Genomic DNA, 19,356 nt, shown 5'->3' with positions numbered 1-19,356 from the left:
ATGTTACCCATAGCAATCAGATTGTCTTATTTTTCTAGGAAGCAGTAGAGAAATGATGGCTAGAATCTGATTGGTTGCTATAACAACATTACCACTTTATACTTTTAGAGGCTGTAGTTAATTAACACCACCACCCCCCCCCCCCCAGTACCCAGGTCCATTCTGACAAGTGCCCCTTTAGTCTTCACATCCATCTTTGTTTTGTGATCATTTATAGGCTTCAGTTAAGCTGGCCATACATCTACAGATTGATTGTCAGGTCTGGCTGGTTGGAACAAAAGCCTGGTTTTTGGCAGTTTTCCGGCATTTCAAAGCAAATGGTCAACTGTCATTTGCTCTCATCCATTACCAGGTTTTTGTTCCAACCAGCCAGATCTGCCAATCAATCTGTAGATGTATGGCGAGCTTAAGATTGAAAAGAGTCCCAAACACATACTATTTAGATCGCATACACCATTGGTTTTGCAAAGTACCCACTCTCACGTGGTTATCGCAGGAATCCAAGGGCATATATTGACCATTCCCTTCCGAATGGGAGGCTTTTGCCGTACCATTTGGACCAAAATAAAAGGTTATAGAATTATATGGCACTAGCAAATATACCAGTTTTCATCTTTTTATTATATGACAGCTTGTATACATAGATGGAACAGTACAAGGAACAATAGATACTGGTTTACACAAGCACATTCAGTTTAGGGAGTCCCTACTCAAAGTCATACAGTCTAAAGAACGTGAGAGATGACGGACAGGTATGGTAGACAACATTGGTGGTGCATGAGAGGATTGATAATAGCTCCTGTACGTGACGTAATGGCAATCCAATGCAACACAAATCGGTTGCTGCAAAGATCATTTACAGACGAAGAAAAAAAAAAAGCCAAACAGACTTTTGGGGGAGGGGGGAGAAAAAAAGGCCACTCATGCAAACTGCGCTGCTGGTAATAATCCATCCGGCCATAATGCCAGGTTTTACTATACAATTTACATATAAAGCAAAAAAAAAAATGGCGCTTTTCAAACTTGTAGACAATGAAATCTTGAAATTGAAAACAGATAACTAGTTAGTGAACAGATTAACAGCTACACATTCAGTATTTTATACATTGTTCCTCATTACCTGTAACAAGAATTCATTACAGTTTCTAAACATAATTATTGATTTTCTAGGGGGGTCAACATACAGGTTTAACTGTTCAGTTCTTACATTCCATCGTTTATATAGTAATGAAATTCTAAATATTCAATATACTGTAATAACTAAAAAGTGAAGAAAAAGTTGAACCAGTTCTTTTTTTTCTTTTTGCCTCAGATGATGCAGCTTGGAGGAGGAATAGGACAATCAATATAAAAGCCTAATGTTCTGGTTTGGAATGGTTTATTACTATAAATAATTTAAGGTAAAGTGCACTCAGTTAAATAAGCATTTCTCCCCACCGTACCTCCGCTAGGTACATAGGAAGATACCGTATGATCTATACAGCTACCTGCTCCAGTTGGAGAGCGTTTTCTGACTCGTCATCGTTACCAAAGTGAGATGGCCAAAAAATCTTTTTTTAAATGCAGTAGTTTCACAAACATGACCCCAGGGTACAACAAAAGTGTTTTGGATTAACTCTTCAGACCGCAGGTATATGTCGTACTGATGGGTGGGGGCCAAAGCATCAAACACAATTTGAAATAGGAATGCTAGATCCTTATGGAGAGTACACGGCATTTACAATGAACACTTGTTTAGCCATAAATGGAACATGGCATATTTTCTGGCAGTCCTTGTCCTGATTTCAGTTTGAGAAGTCAGTGGTTCTCAACCTCGGGCCCCAATAGTGCACATTTTCCAGGTCCCCACACAGAATCACAGGTGAAATAATTAGATCCACCAGTGATCTTTTAAAATGTGAATAAAGAGTGCACCTGCCGGGTGACCTGGAAAACATGAACTGTCAGGGGTCCTTGAGGACCGAGGTTAAGAACCACTGATCTATGTCTCCAAAAAGAATGAATCCCTATTTGACATGCACTGTATTCAGTATGGACACATCTGAACTCTATAATGCACTGTTGATGAGGCCTGACCACATTAAGTCGTGCTATAATTGCTATTTTGATGTGTTATGAAATTGCAGCAGTTAAAGTGTATTCATTTACATACTACCTTATACATTTTATATTTGTTTGTATCTGTATTTCAATGGTTTATTTTTTATGATAACTATTAAAAGTAATATACTTTAATACCGAGTGTTCCTGTGTACTCATGGGCGGGCTCAGAAGGTAATCTTGAATAAAGAGGCGTGTCCAATTACTCCACATCTTTATGCAGCAGTGACTGGCTCAGCCCATAATCTAAAACAGAGACAATGAAGTCCTGTGACCTGGAATCCTCTATAGATTAATGAATTCTTTCCTTTCAATGAAGTGAACACTGGGCTCATTGAAAGGCCAGAACTAGCTATGAGCAGATGTGACCACTATAAAGTGTGAAAAGAAACACGCAAACTAAGTTATGAATAGGAAAATGGTTAATATCAGTGATTCGCACACCACTTTCACCTTATATCATAGTCACCCAACACGCAATGAAGGAGTCACATGACCTGTGCAGAGTCCTACACCCACTCAGTTAATGGATATTATACAGTTAGAGGCATGGTTACATAGAGGAGAATAGAGTTCCGGAGGAGTCTGTCACGACCAAGTCTCACTACACATTCAGTGTTAACAAGTTTTATTTTCATTAAAGACAAACACACGGGTTTCCAATTTTCAACCTATATAGGTAGCATAAGTTAGCAGATTTATACTCCTTCCAAAGAAATTTGCTATATACATTAGATAGGACCGATAAACCAATCGTAGAAACCACTGTTGAACACAAGTTGTGTATTTTCTATTTAATACAGTGATTTTTTTTTTTCTGCGAGCTTACTATTTCATATAAGGTATTTGCCATTTCAAGCTTGGGACTTAGCTGGCATTAGGTGTTGGGTACAAACTTATTGAATAAAGTAGAACGATTAAAGTGTACTTGTCCCCTAGCCGTGGGGGCTGCCATTGTGTGGGTTGCATTCACATGAATATGGGTTAAGACCCATGGCTGCCTCCACTGGTGTACACACAAAGGGTGTACTTTAAATGGAGGGGGGGGGGGGGGGGGGGGATATATATATATATAAACTGAAACAGCATAGATAAACTTCATGGCAAAAGGACATCACCGTCACACTTGCACTGCTGTACACTTCTGCAGAATCTAAATAAAACCAATTATATCTCCAAGGAAACTGTACTTCTGAATGATTAAAATAGGGAAAACACTATACATTCACTAAGGATTCTCCCTTGTACAATTTTCTAATGAATCTACTTGCCTTGTATTACTTTTTACACAATTGAAACAATATAGTGGTTGCAATTGATTAGGTTAGTTAAGCACTTGTTAGTTTTGCAGACGAGATACCCCCAATATGTAAACTTCAATTACATGCAGGGCAGTGTTGGCCGAAAATACTAAATACCTTCATTTTCCCCCATTACTAGACAAATTAAGACAATACTTATCACCATACAGTTTGATATTACTTCCAATAAGTACAATATTTATTAAACATTTCTTCAGTTGTTTGTTACATATTGTGCAACAAGTCACAATGTTCTGCAGCCACAAATTATATGCAGGGTATTTAGAAACGTCACGCTTCTTGTTGACAGAGGGGCTCTCTTCTGAAGCCCCTGGCAACCAAGGGAGGGCCAGTCATAGTGTAATCTTTCCATTTATAACTCTACAAGAAAAGAACTAGCAAAATCAGATCTTACATAGAACATCTCACTAAACTTTATTGATGCATGGAAACCGACAGACACTGTTGTGCGGTTTGATACAAAATAGCTGAACTTCATCTTCAGAAGACTAAACCCGACTCCTAAACATGCCAATTGAAAGAGCAAAAATAAATGGGTGAGGGGGTGAATAGAGATCTTAAACAACCACAGGGGGGGACAGTCTGGTATTAGTAAAGCAACAAAGGTTACAGACATTGAGAGAGCAGCACATGTGAGGTGGGGGGGAGGAAAAAAAAAAAGGTTTAAAACAATTCTGAAAATGAAGTTAGCGGTCTTGAGTCAAGGGCATAAAAAAAAAAGTCAGTATTGAGTTTACAATCGCTGACCTTTGGGGAGACAGTAAGATTCTGCTGTAGTGCGGCTACATACAGTACAATTCAGGCAATTTTTGCTTTGTCACTTAGGTTCAGATTGAGATTTCACTGCTGTGAGGAGGGAATGGGGCTGTTTAGGAGGGTGGAGCAGGCTGTTTTTAGCAGCAACCTCCGCTGGACTGCTTGACTGGAGTGCTCTGGATTTTGACGTTGGACTTCTCTGAACCGCCGGCTGTAGCTCCAGGACCCATTCGCTTTTTGATCTCGGCGGCCATTGTCATGAAGGCCTGCTCTACGTTTGTCGCATTCTTCGCACTCGTTTCCAAGAACGGAATTCCCAGGGAGTCAGCAAATTCCTGAGAACGACAGACAGGAGGCACGTGTTATTGCAAGTGAAACAAGTTAAAAGTAAATCCGAGTGGTCACCTTACAACTACTTGATTGTCCAGGTTTATTTAACAGCAGGCTGCAGTTACCACGGGTTTATTTTTCATTTACAACTATTGCATTGATGGGTACCGAAAGCCCTGTTAGCATTTAGGTCTTTGAACCGATCGTGGGCAGCATCAAAACTAAAGTTGTAAAGCCAACACTGTTACAATGCTGCAGATTGCACAAGTTACATGTCTGCTTGCTGGGTTTGACATCATGAAGCACTGTTCTGACTGAAGAACTTATGAATGTTGATCACTATACCAAACCATTCTATGCATAACAAGCATGAAGTATAACCAAGTAAATTAATGTGAGCAAGTGTAAAAATCACATAAACAAAAAAAATTAAATACAGGTCACAGTCCCTGCTACATAGGATAAAGCCAATGTAAAGCTCTGATGGTACTTGTGTGTTATCTGGGCACCCGATATTTTTCATCATAAAATCACGTTGTATCGCATACAATCATATTGCATGCGATGCGATTTTTATATGTACAGGCACCCAGATGCCTGTTTCATATGTGAAATGGCCCCCCAGACCCCATTTTTAATTGTATACCCACCCTGATAACTAAATGCCCCCCATTGTTAACGCCACCCCACTATCAACGCCAACCCGAAGAGTGGCGAGCGCAGCGGTACGCGTCCTCCGACTGTTTCTTCCCCCCACTATCCACGTCGGCGCGTAGTTCATTTTATATAGTGTGGCGAGCCACCGGGCCCGAAGCACAACGAGCCCTGCGAATTACATGTGAAGTAATACGCGTCCACTCGCCACGCTTCGGGCTCGGTGCGCTCGCCACACTATATAAAATCAACTCAACGCCGACGTGGATAGTGGGGGTATGAAAAGGTCGGAGGACGCGTACGCATGCTTTCGGTAGTAGCATACAATTTCAACATCGGGCGCCCAGATAATACACAAGTACTGCTTTCATTTCTTTGCTTTAAATAGATACAACCCCCCACCACCACCACAGCCTAACAATCCCTGCTAGTGCCTACAACGCTGAATAACCTCACCCTCCCAGCTGCCTAACCTCCCAATCCCTCTAATGTCAAGTCCCCCCTAGTACCTAAACTTAACACACACACACCCCCAGTATACTTCCATTCAGCATCCCAGCATACTAATCAATGTCGGGATGTAACCAGAATAGTGAACGTCTTCCCCTCCCATAGCTATACATTAGAGTAATACCTTGCATTTATAAGATTCAGTAGAATGCAGAGAGAGAACTGCGGGAACAGACCAGCACTCACCTTTGCTGTTGTGTAGTCCACTACCTTCTTTGTAGTTAGGTCACATTTGTTCCCTACCAACAACTTGTTAACATTTTCACTGGCATAACGATCTATCTCCTGAAGCCATTGCTTTACATTGTTGAAGGATTCCTGAAAAAGTAGAAACAAGTTCACAAATCATATACATTTCCTATACACCTGCTGTGTAAACACTTGTCGAATGGCCTGCAGCATTTCACTGTAAGACATGTCTGTCAAGGAACCGGCTTTGCTATTAGAAAACAGTATTTTACAATGTATACCAATGGTGGCGCTCAGGATGTCTGCAGTCGAAACACCGGCGCTGGGAATCCAGACTACTCAAAATAAAGCCGTCCAAATAAAGTAAGTATGCCAAGGAGGGTTAGGCTGCAGGGTGGTGTTAGGGTTTGACACTAAGGAGGGAGTCTTAGGGTTAAAAAAAAAAAAAAAAATTTAAAACAAGGGATGCCACCGTCAGTCTCCTGACAGCCAGCATCTTAAGCATCGGGGTCCCGTAATCAATCCACCATTAGTATTAGTATCCAAAATAGTTAAATAAGTTTAAAAGCTCTCCGTGGGGTAGAACCGATTTCTTGTATATGCAGAGCAAGTGCGGAGTATATTGGGAACCGCAGGACCCTGTATGTGTAAGATCCGTGATCTAATTGAGGGGGTCTCAATCCTTTTGTCCGCAATGATTATGTGGGTACGAGTCATTGTGGCAGCACTTTACGGCAGTCCAGATTAGCACAAAAGTGCTCACTGTCCCATAAGGCTTCAAACTTTACACAAATTCAGGCTGATTTAAGCAGTGGAAGGGTGTAAGTTTGGTTGCCGGTATTAAAATGCCATGGCAACTGCACATCGCACTCTCCATGTACAATAGGATTGACCCCAGAGTCTCTGTACAGCACGGGAAGGCCGTCTGAGTCTGAAAGTGGGAAGCATTCCCTCTGGGAATATGGGCCCTGTACAGATGTAACATGGTCATACCATTCTTTTCTTTTTTCTCTACAATCCAGAATTCTCAACATCTATAGCTTCGCTCCTCTAACTTGCTTATATAAAGGATCTAACTGGCCAGCCTCAAAGAAAAAATGCTATGTGCAAATATAGGACGGCTGTTATATTTCAAACACTCTGTAGCTGCACACCCCAGAAGGGAGAGCGTACATATATAGAAGATGGGCAGAAAGTTCGATTTGTTAGATTCTATGGGGGAAATGTAATAATGGGCATTCTATTTCACATGGGATGTTGCTATGGCAACCAGACAGACAGAGATAGATAATCTTCTAGTATACAGGTTCTCAAACTCAGTCCTCAGGACCCCACACAGTGCATGTTTTGCAGGTCTGCCACAGAATCAAGTGAAATAATTAGCTCCATCTGTGGATCTTTTAAAATGTGTCAGTGATTAACGAGTGCACCTGTGCAGCAGCTAGGTTGTCTGGAAAATGTGAACTGTTGGTAGCTCTCGAGGGCTAGGGTTGGCTACCACTGTTCTAGAAGCTATATAAATAAGTTGATTCTGATTGATTGCCCAAAGCAACACCCTATGTGAAATAGAATTCCTATCTTCGTAAATTCCCCCCTATGAGAAACACAAAACTGCAACAATTGTTCTTGGTTTTATTGGTCAAATCTATAGAAAAGTGGACCAGTTATCTGTCAGCTACTGCTACAAATCGTCCCCCTGCTCAGGGAATGAAATGCATTTATAGCAGTGATGATGCCATTTAGTCTATGCACTAAGAAGTACCAGGCGAACCCCTGGCAAGAAGCCTACCTGGTCTGTAACGTCGTACACCACAATGATGCCGTGAGCGCCTCTGTAGTAACTGGATGTGATGGTTCGGAACCTTTCCTGGCCGGCTGTATCCCACTGTGAGGGGGAAGAGATCTGTGTTTAGTATATTTATATGGGAAATACACAAATGGAGAATTGAACTTGGATATCAAAAAAAAAAAAAAAAACAACCGCTCCATCTAATACTGCTTTCCTTATATAAGAAGTTTTTGGGATCACAATTTAATAGATGCCGTAAGAGAACAGGCGTGGGAATAGGACTTGGTTCGGCTCCGTGTGCGCCTTTGCAGGTTAACTGTATCCGTACAGAGCAAAGACTGCCAGACCTATACTGCCACCCTATGGCTCTTCCGGGCAACTAACAATGGACTGCATGAACAGGCTACAATTACACATGGACAGCAATAGCAAAGATATAGAAACATACTTCGTACATTTCTTTTGACGTGTCACCCAGAACGCTAGGGTTTGGATACTCTGCACTCTAGCTCAGGGGAATGCAGCATTCTCCTTTGCAGTTTAAAAGCAAAATAAATAGCACCACTGGAAGTAGAAAGATCTATCAAATCCATCAGGTGACTGTGCTCTCACTAGGACATAGAACATTAAATAGATCTAAAAATGTGAGGTCACTGTCTGCGGCAGAGAAACTTAAGTGGTGCGACGGAAACAAAAATGACCCTGCAAAGATTCTTCAGGAATACACTGGACAAGGTGTACAAAGCAAACAAGTGCCACGGAAACACCCAGACAGCTTTTCAGGCCACACGGACCATTACAGTAAAATAGAAAGTGTGGTTAGGTCCTAGATCTGAGCAAACATCCTGCTCTGGGCTGACTGGGATAGCTTTAACAAATAAACACAGAAATATTGTATTTGTGCCTACATGCAACTACATACTCTCGCTACATGGCTATAAAGTATGTGCAGAACGCATCCATTATTTGTAGACACGTCACCCACACTCATTGCTAATCAATAGGTTCACAGACCTTCAGAGCATAACAGTAACAGTAGAATGCACCACACTAAAGAGCTCATTGCTGGGGCTGCACTGGCGTCCACATTCTCCATGATATACAGCGCTACTACTTGGCCGCATGTAGATGGCAGATAATACAGAGCAGCCGCTTATACATGGGGGATGCGATCAATATGCCGGCGGTCGAAATACCAACCGTCGCAATGCCGGCACTTTGTCCCTCGATGGGTGTCCACGACACCCATAGAGGGAGAATAAAATAGTGGCGAGCGCTGCGAACCCGCGAAAGGGGCGATCCACGCCCCCCCCCCCCCCCCTTGTCGGCATTGTGGTGGTCGGGATTCCGGCGTCTGCATTTCATACCGGATCCACGTGTGGCTAGTACAGAGTTCTGAAGGTCAGTCACAATTTACTAGCTACACAGCCTGCTTACTCCAGTACCACAGCCAGGGGGCGAGAAGTCTCCACTTCTGCTCAGACATACACCTGTATCAACTGCTCCGGGTATGGTAAAATATGCCGGCGGTCGAAATACCGACACCGGAATCCCGACCAATTCCGGTGTTGGTATTTCGACCACCGTGATTCCGATTACACAGCACGATCAATAGGTCCCGATTCATATCCAGCCATATTATGCCACAATTTACCTTGTGCAATTATCCGACGGTTTCACTAGCCATCACTTCAAATGCATTTCCCTCCCTCCCACATCGTTATTTAACTTTCAACACGCCCCAGCTACCTACCACTTATCTCTCACTAATATTCACCAACAGAAAGCCACACAGCTGACCCTCCTATATCCTGCTCCATTGCATGGCTACTAGAAACATCTCTGCACACCCGGGACATTCCCTAAGTACCTCACATTCCCAACCCCAACAACTGCACACTTATCCCAGCAATACTCACATATGCAAGTTACTTGCATTCCAATCTAACATTCCATCGTCATAACTGAAGGAGTACTGATTGACAGCTACAATGCAAACCTTAAACTGACACTATCACTTGTAGCTCTCTCCCGCAGCAGGACCCTCCCCTAAGCACACACAACGCGCCCTGGCACTATCACCTGTAGCTCTCTCCCGCAGCAGGACTCTCCCCTAAGCACACACAACTTGCCTGGCACTACCACCTGTAGCTCTCTCCCCCAGGACGACTCTCCCCTAGGCACACACAACGTGCCCTGGCACTATCACCTGTAGCTCTCCCCCAGGCACACACAACGTGCCCTGGCACTATCAACTGTAGCTCTCTCCCACAGGAGGATTCTCCCCTAGGCATACACACAACATGCCCTGGCACTACCACCTGTAGCTCTCTCCTACACAACAAAATAGTGGCTGAGGTTGAGCAGCGCGGATAGCTCGCCATCAGAATTCAACTCACCACCCGCATTCACAGTTTCCATGTCGCCTGTTCTGAGGCGAGGTGGAAACAGTGAGTAAGGCCGTCAAAATGGTGAACCTCGTAGGTTTAGGGGAATCCTCACCGTCCTCTGACGGCAAGGATTTCCCTAGATCACAGAATATGGCGAGCGGATGGCAGGGATGGCTTTTTCTTGCTAAAAAAAAAAAAAAAAGCCATCCTCGCCATACAAACCACCTTTGTGCCGCTCACCAAACAGCATTGAATATACCCAATTGTATCCTGACACTAACACCTGTAGCTCTCTCCTGCAGTAGGACTCTCCCCTAGCCACACACAATGTGTCCTGACACTATCACCGGTAGCTCTCTCCTGCAGGAGGACTCTCCCCTAGCCACACACAATGTGTCCTGACACTAACACCTGTAGCTCTCTCCTGCAGTAGGACTCTCCCCTAGCCACACACAATGTGTCCTGACACTAACACCTGTAGCTCTCTCCTGCAGTAGGACTCTCCCCTAGCCACACACTATGTGTCCTGACACTATCACCGGTAGCTCTCTCCTGCAGGAGGACTCTCTCCAATTGCCTTTCTACCATGAACGAGCTGCATATTTTAAAAAGAATGCTCTTCAACCCTGCAGAATGCAGCCATCACATGCAGTTTGGTAATCCAAACCATGACACAGACTTGCTATGATGTAATGTTTCGCACTGTGTCTGCACACTGGAGTGAATCTCATTCCAACACCAACTTCCATCAATGTAAATTCATACTTCAATCTTACTACATACACAGCCCTCTCACCTGCCGAGTAAACCTACTGCACTTCTGCTATACACTCTGCACTCTCAATGCCACTTGATTCACTTTTCGGCTTACAGTAACTACTTCTCTCCTCACAGCCCTGGTGTATTTGGCAACTACCTCCAAGATAACAATCCCGTTTCCTACACTGCTCAATCCACACCCAGAGAGTTCTCTCATACTACAACTTTCTCCTTAACTTTTCTATTAACATGAATTCAGATCACCATTCTTAAAAAGTCATCTCTCCAAACACTTGACAGTTAGAAGCTGATTGGCTGGTGCATGACACCCTCCTGAATACGCCTTTTGCGCACACCCTTCACTCCATGGCCCTTGTTTCTTTCTTGGTTAACTACTGATCCAACTGTCCTTTCAGTTCCGACCCCTGCTCTCCTACGCCGTCAGTATCTATTGGGGTCCCACGAGGTTTAGTTCAAAGTCTTCTGCTTCTCTCACTGCAGATAGGTACACTAATTTGTTCACTGAACCTCCTGTAACACCTCAATGCTGATTACACCCAAGTCCATCTCTGCTCCTGTTACCTTGCTGCAAGTTCTCTAGCATCACATTCTGGTTATTGTCTCACTGTGTTCTCAAAAAGAAAATCTAAGTGTAACCTATTGCTCCACAAGTCCAAAACCAAACTCCTCTTCCGAGTCCACTGCTTAGTAGATGTTGCCCTGGACTCTGCCCTCTTTCTCTCTCTCTCAAAATACACTCACACCACCTGCTTATTATTAACAGTTATTTATTAACACATCCCGCTGCGCTTTACAAAGTACATTTGGGCATTCACATCAGTGCCTGCTCGAGTGGAGCATACAAGCTATGTTACCTACAAAAAGCTAGTGCTAAAGACCATGGTGGTAATCCAACACAAAACATCAGTGCTGTGAGGCAATAATGCTAACCATTAACACCATCCCTACTGCTTAGCTCAAGGTCTGATCCACATCTCCACTCTCCTACAACCAGCTCTTTGGCCTCTCGCAGCAGCGAGCCATCTATAGAATTCCCTACCAGGCTCCACTGAAGCCTTCTACTCTAAATGCAGTCTACAAAAAAACACAACTTCCGCAAAGCCTACTATGCATACACCAACATTATATTTCATTATCTTGTCCATCCCACACTCGTTCCTTATCACAACTAATTTTCCTATTCGATTGTAAGCCCTCGGTGCTTGCTATGCCCTTGTATCCCCATTGTCCTGTGCACCACTGTAACCAAAGAACATAATACTAGAGCAGGGGTAGCCAACTCCAGTGCTCGAGAGCTACTAACAGTTAACGTTTCCCAGGTCTCCTCACAGAATCAGAAGTGAAGTAATTAGCTCCACCTGTGGATCTTTTAAAATGTGTCAGTCAGTAATGAGTGCACCTGCGAGGTGAGCTGGAAAATGTGAACTATTGGTAGCTCTCGAGGACTGGAGTTGGCTACCCCTGTACTAGAGGGTTGGGATTTTAAAACAAGCTGCCAGATTACAGGGAGAAGCTCGCTACACATTCATATCTTACATTGTACTGATATTCTGATAAGTATCTTATTTTTTGTTCCCTTTGAGAAAACAGGAAGAGATCTGGCCGCAGATGAATGATCCAATTTTGTCCATCCAAAACTAGAACAATGTAGCAATCAGCAGTTTGTACTTCAGAACAATTACACTAATTACTTACTATTTGAAGTTTAATTGTTTTTCCATCTAATTCTATAGTTCTGATCTTAAAATCCACACCAATTGTACTGATGTAACTTTCTGTGTATGTGTCATCCTGTAAAAACACAGAAATGTAGCACGTTAGCATAACACTTAATACTTCAAGCAAGATTAAAGAATAAATTAAGAAAACAGAACTGCAAATGTGTTTAATTATTTTTATTATTAAGCATTCTAGAGACAGACAGTGCACTAAGACATTGTTTTATATCAATTGACTAATTAGTTGTCATTTTCATTTACAATTTTAGATGATGCTGTGCAAATACAGAGTGCAATGGAGTAACCTGTGAGCACAAAGGTCAGGCAGAACCATGCAGCCATTTTGAAATGAGACTATCTGCTGTAACCGGGGTTGTCAATAAGAGACATAATATGTTGCTGAAATAATGGGTTTAATAAACTGGACATGTCCTGTTAAAACATCATAAAGGTGGTTGGGAGGGCCCAATGACAACTCCATCTTGCACCTCTTTTCCTTGTATTATGTGCTCTTTGGAGCATTGGCAGCTAGTTTTGTGGAGGCCCAAACAAACCAACAAAGCTATGACCTAATTTCTGACCTACTCCAGTATATCTTCATCTGTTCAGCTTTCTATGAGCATTCATTTTCCTCCTCAGCTCCTTCTCCTTTTTGTCAGCTCCTACCAAGACGCAATGACATTCTCTCCTGCCTAGCGCCTGCAATCTCCACCACCAACATTGTTTTTTTCAGAAGGACAATTCCATCTTGCGCCTCTTTTCTTTGCATTATGTGCTCTTTGGAGCATTGGCAGCTTGATTTGTGGGGGCCCAACAAACTCATAACTTCAGCCACAGTCGTGAACCAGACCTTGTCACTGAAATGATTGGTTTGTTAAACTGTGCATGTCCTATTTATAGAACATATGGGTGGGAGGGTGGGCTCAAGGACAATTCCATCTTACACTGCTTTTCTTTGCATTATGTGCTCTTTGGGGCATAGTTTTCAAAACTGTCATCCTGTCTGTTACTGCAGTGCCACGTGTTTGTGCTGCCCACTTGTGTCGCTTAGCATAGTCATCCAGCTACCTAGGTGCAACCTTTCGGCCTAAAAATAATATTGTGAGGTGTTCAGAATAGACCGGAAAAAAAACCCACACAAATTCTGTAATTTTAGCAGTTATGATTTTTCCCCAAAAATATCCAGATCCAAAACCCAGAAGTGTGGTTTTGGCAAAGCCAATCCAGACCCACAACATGAGCAGAGAGCCAGATCCAAAACCCGAAAAGTGTCTGATGCACAAACCTACATTTTGTACAGATACCAATTTAGAAACGAATATTTGGTTCACATGAAATTGTGCCATCAAATAGTAATAACTAAGTCACTGGCTCAAAGGGCAGTTCTGGTCGAACATGTAAATCATCATCCAAAAAAGGGAATAAAGGGAGTAAACTAAAGGTGCCCATACATGTTACAATTATTGAATACAATATTATCGTATCTGGGTTTTGCGATGAGATAAGATGACATCTAGTAAAGTATGTGCTGCACATACTTTTTGTACTAGATCTCATCGCAAAACCGAGAAGCGATATTGTATACAATATTGTACACAATAATTGTAATGTGTATGGGCACGTTTAGGCAACCAACATACTGCAGTTTGTCAGAGCACATGTCGCTGTAACCCAACACATACAGAAGGACACCTGTATGGAAATGCTAATCTATAGACCTGGGAAATGTGTTACCATGGAGGCCGGGCAGGAAGCTGTGCAGAGTACAGGGACTGCTCTTTCAGCTGTGGATCGCAGGACACAAACTCAACTGACATCCTTTATTAGCTTCAGTATATAAAAACTTTAAATTGAAATGCAGGCATGAAAAATAAAAACGGCAACTACAACTTAAAGTGTTCTTGTATTTGCACCATATATTACTTGGACTGTAGTATTTTGCCACAGACATGAAGCAGTGGCCAAATTTTCTACTTTCTTACATTTTCGTTTTGCCTTATAAATTATGTATAGCTGTACCGGCACTTGATCTACTGAAGTATAATATGATCCAGGTTACCTCCTTCCCTACTGAAACCTTATTCCCTTCATCGTTCTTTTTATGACAAAACATACCGGTTCTAACACCGAAGTGTCCCAGTTAGGGGAGGAACACAGGGCAGCATCATATGGACGATAGAAGTACAGCAGTATGAATTCTGCTTTATTTACTGAGTATTACCAGTGTCTGTGTGCTAGCAAGTGGGCACAGGACGTAGAACATAATCACACCAAGACTATGGTTTAATAAGAGTCATAGGGGGTAATTCAACACCGGGTCACGACTGTTGATCCGTCCCAACAGCCGTCACCCTGGCCTGTTTTCGTTTTGCTCAACAGCATATCACCAGGCGGGATTCAATGTCCAACTTGGTGAAAGGGGGGCGTGTCTGCGTAAATGCCCGTTGACTGGCGAGATTCGGCCGTGGTCGTGAAAATTCACGGCCATTATTGACAAAACAGGCCCAACAGCTGTCAAAGTTAGAGATGTTTCTTTCCTGCATCAGTTTACGATATAGCATAACTATTTTCTTAAACAGAAAAATTAAATAAAGATCTTTCATATGCCCCCCCCCCCCCCCCCCTCCCAGCGGTACTGCTGAGACTGGAGTGTCACCCCCCAAGGACTGGCGTCATCATGCTAGTCTCCTCGTTCATTCTCAGATATATCTGTTTGCAGTCTCTGCCTTCTCTTAGACACTAAATAGGTCTTCCGTTCTTCACCATTTAACGTTACTATTTATTTCATTTCAGCTTTACTCACACAAGAAGTTGTGTGCCTACAGATAAAGGGCATGCACATGGACATCAATGACATAAAAAGACAAAAGTAAGCATAAGAAGGTGAACATTTACGCAAAAGTGCATCATCATAATTGTACTTACTGCAAATCTAAGCAGAAGGCAAGATTTCCCCACACCGGAGTCTCCAATGAGAAGCAATTTGAATAAATAGTCACTGCGAAGAGAGGAGGGGGGTATACATTTTACAAATATGAAAGGCTTAGCAAGTCAGTCATCTTCCCCGAGTCCCAGTCACATGACAGGATTTCCATAGCTCTGTCCAAAATGCCACCTGTCCGACTGCTGGAGGCTGACACACGGGCAGGCAGGTAAGAACTGGGATGTTTAACATTAGTGAAACAAACGACAAATCAATTTATAAAAGCAGAACAGGAGGCAGCTTCTTATACTACAGAACAAAAATAAATAAATATATCTTAAATATACACGTGACACTTTTTGCAAATTGTGGGCGTAAAATCTGGTTTTATCAGTCCACTGACAGTTTTAAGATTTGTTAAAGTTATTAACATTACAACAATGCAACTGTATCTATTGACTTTTAGCTATTACGCTCCAACCAAAAAGCTTGTGAATGTGGCCTTTGTCTCCACAGATCCTGCAGAAAGTTTCTGAAAAACAGAATTAAGCAACAAGCTGGGGAGCTTAAGTTCAACAAAAGCCAGCTGAGCCCCAGGATACCCCAAGCCTTATTGGACCACCATAAAAAACACATGTCAACAGTATAGCAAGTGTGAGTAGATAAGTCCTTGTCCACAAGAGGGCAGGTGCATCAGTAACTATGCTACGCCAGGCACAATGAAGCTGCATCAAATAACTACAAAATACCAGGCATAAGAGCTTGTTGTCCGGTTGTTTTGATCCCGAGTATTGGTTACCATGGTAATGAGAATCCGTCCAACCACCCCCACCCCCTTTACAATATTAAGGCTACACAGGAAGAACGGCCTTATTTTAAAAAGCTGCACGGCTAGTCGTGAAAATATTTCCTTGCTGTGCTCCCCCACTTCCCCCCTGCTTAACCCCAGGAGGCTGCAAGAGCCGTTTTCCTGGGTCTCTGCAGTTTCTAACACAACAGATAGAACTAAAGCTAAAACAAGTGCAGGACTTCATCTTCAGCAATTGAGCAGGTTAACAATATAATTTAATAGGTGAAAGTGCAATGAAGTGTGACAACAACTCAAAGTAAAGCAGAGTTCATACAGCTGAACAAATAATAGGAGAAAACAATAGTTTCCACCAAGTCACCTGAATATTGGGCTCATTTCTTATGCTGAGCACACATGGGCCCGTATTCAATACGGCCGACGAGGGGGTTAAACGGTGGGGATTGCTGAAAACAAGCGACCTCGCCGTTTAACCCCCGTGCCGGCCGCTCTCTCTATTCCACATTCTGGGGGATTTCTCGCTGTCATTCCCCTGAACAGCGAGGCTCGTGGCTAATGCAGGGAGCCTGCTGTATATAGCCGCGAGCCTTGCTGTTTTAGCGCCAGCACACTCAATTTCCCCATCACTGCAAAACCTTAGTGACGGGGAAACGGCGTGTGCAGGGGGTCAGTTGAATACTGACCATGCGAGCAGTCAACACTGCTCGCAAAAGTCATTGAATATACCCCCATGTCAGATAACCTCTGTTGATCTGAGGTTTTATCTGACCGCTGGAAACCAGTAGTGGCCATACACCAAGATACCAGCCCCCCATCCACTAAACGGACATATATAAAGCCCCCATACACTATGTGGCTTCTGAGAGTGGAGAAGTCGTATCCAACCCCCCTTGTGAGCCGCTCGCAGTTTCCAGGGAGGCTCACATGCGATTTGGTATTTTAAGTGTTATTTTTCACATGTGATAAATGGCATGTGAAGAGTGCCAGGGAGCTGCAGCAACGGCGGGGGACAGGAATTATTAAATATGCATCAATCCGTTTAATATAAAAATTAAGATTTAAATTAGACAAATTCACCCAAAAAACACCACATGCCTGTATATTCCTTAAATGTGTAGAAACATCAAGCCTGTATGAAAGGAATGGATATAATTGTGATTAAGCACATGATAAAGAGCTTGGGTGCCCTGCAACAATGTATCTTTTCTAAATAGCAAATAACGGAGTTCGTCTGCAAATAAAATGAAGCTTCATGTCTGTGACCTGCACAGAGCAGTGGGCTGCAATAATGAGGTACGACACTGTTACCATGGTCACATGGAGGACCTGTCCGTCACCTGTACTCAGTGCGCTATGGAGCAGACAGCACTGTAGACAAAGCACAAGGACTCCAACATGCTCGCTATATTCCCAGTATAGTTTTTTTATATGACAGAAATATATCTAGTGGCCATATCCTTTATGTGCTAGTGTAGAGGAAAGTGTGTGAGGGGAACTCTTGTCTAAAGGTGTCTACACATCAGATATAGGGTGGGGAACCTTTTTTGTGCCAAGGGCCATTTGTATGGTGAAAAAATCCTTTGGGGGTCATATATATATATATAAAAATGTATTTTACAAATTGTCTGGCTGCAGCCGTCCCACCCTTCGGCAGCTGCCGCTGAATAGGCCTCACAGTCTCCAGCTGCTGCTGATTAAGAGGAATCTAGCAAGAACTACCAACATCTTGCGAGAATTCCCTGTACTTGACTCCCGGAAAATCCGCCAGACAATGGGACTTTCAGAGTGGGACCATAAGTGCTTCCCATACAGAATACTGACTCTCAGATCTCAAATGGCCAGTGGTCTATACATACATACACATGGTTTGGGGATAAGAGACTTGAACTGTACAACTTACATGTGTGTACTCATACACCTAGCCTCAATACGCCATATGGCACAAGATGCCGCAGCGTAACTGAGCTGCTCCGAGCAGCGCACCACCGTGTTTTTTAAATTATGTGTTACTAGCAGAACACCAAAGTGGATTACAGATGCTGGGCTGCAACGGTCACCCTAGTGGAATTTATTTTATACACAAGGAGTCACAGATGAAGCACAACAGACCGTGTAGTAAGGAAACGCCATGGCTGCTGCATCTTAGCAATTCATATACAGATACGGGGGGGTATTTACTTATATACATTTTTGAGCCAATCCTATTTGGGTGATTGAAAAGAAGTCTCTGGGTAAATCCATTAGCCATGATAAAATATTGCTACTAATTGAACACCGCACCCACGCGCTGATTCAGACCCATTCGCTGATCTGAAAGTTGTAGATGACTGAGTAGATAGACTCCAAGGCAGAAAGAAAACCCACCCCGTGCCAAATGAATTGGAAAATACTGCAGATCACTATCCACCCACAAACCTACATACAATTTCCAAATCATTGAATGATTATTCCAGTGTGTGCCAACATTAGTAACTCTGATCCTACCGGTAATCTGCGACAGCTGAAGGAGGCCGGCGTCAACTTCAGACCCTCCCTGAAAATGGCTGGTAACCACCCCTAAAAGCAGACTTCCTGTCAGTCAATCTCAATTACGAACCATATGCAGTTTCTGTTGCTATTTACACTAGTGCTACAATCCGTACGCACGTGCAGTCATTCGATAAATGCTCGATCTGAAATTCGCTGATCCACAAACGTCGCACATCAAATCACTCAGTGCAAGTAGTTTTTTCGCTTTGTTGGTTATTGGTATGAACAAAGGGAGGAATATCTTTTTAAGCGGTCTAAACTAACAGGCATCTATCTAAGCCAGTGGTAGCCAACCCTAGTCCTCAAGAGCTACCAACAGTTCACATTTTTCAGACAGACACCCTAGCTGCTGCACAGGTGCACTCATTACTCGCTTACACATTTTAAAAGATCCACAGGTGGAGCTAATTACTTCACTTGTGATTTTGTGAGGAGATCTGGAAAACATTAAAGGTGCATACACACTGTACAATTTTTTTGACCAATTTGGTTGAAAGACATTTCCATTGAACCCAGTGTCCAGGACGAAAGATGCTGACAAAAGATATGGTCAACAAA

The 19,356-nt window shown here is 43.0% G+C and overlaps 2 protein-coding genes across 3 annotated transcripts in view; one reads left to right on the top strand and one right to left on the bottom strand.

Annotated features, from left to right (window-relative positions):
• CEP68 (centrosomal protein 68) overlaps window positions 1-2,235 on the top strand; it is a 37,317-nt gene extending 35,082 nt beyond the window's left edge. For both annotated transcript variants that reach the window (XM_083175757.1, XM_083175756.1), the window contains exon 6: window positions 1,313-2,235. The gene's annotated coding sequence lies outside the window, so the exon portion shown is untranslated. The remainder of the gene's footprint in view (window positions 1-1,312) is intronic.
• RAB1A (RAB1A, member RAS oncogene family) overlaps window positions 603-19,356 on the bottom strand; it is a 37,404-nt gene continuing 18,650 nt past the window's right edge. The window contains exons 2-6 of the mRNA XM_083175760.1: window positions 15,464-15,536; window positions 12,516-12,611; window positions 7,651-7,746; window positions 5,859-5,990; window positions 603-4,513 (exon numbers count right to left, since the gene is read on the bottom strand). Coding sequence (XP_083031886.1) covers window positions 4,316-4,513; window positions 5,859-5,990; window positions 7,651-7,746; window positions 12,516-12,611; window positions 15,464-15,536 — 595 coding nt within the window. The 3' untranslated portion in view covers window positions 603-4,315. The remainder of the gene's footprint in view (window positions 4,514-5,858; window positions 5,991-7,650; window positions 7,747-12,515; window positions 12,612-15,463; window positions 15,537-19,356) is intronic.

This window comes from Crinia signifera, chromosome 3 (assembly GCF_055691185.1).
Source record: "Crinia signifera chromosome 3, ASM5569118v1, whole genome shotgun sequence".
NCBI lineage: Eukaryota > Metazoa > Chordata > Amphibia > Anura > Myobatrachidae > Crinia > Crinia signifera.
This window is presented reverse-complemented; position numbering and strand designations above follow the sequence as displayed.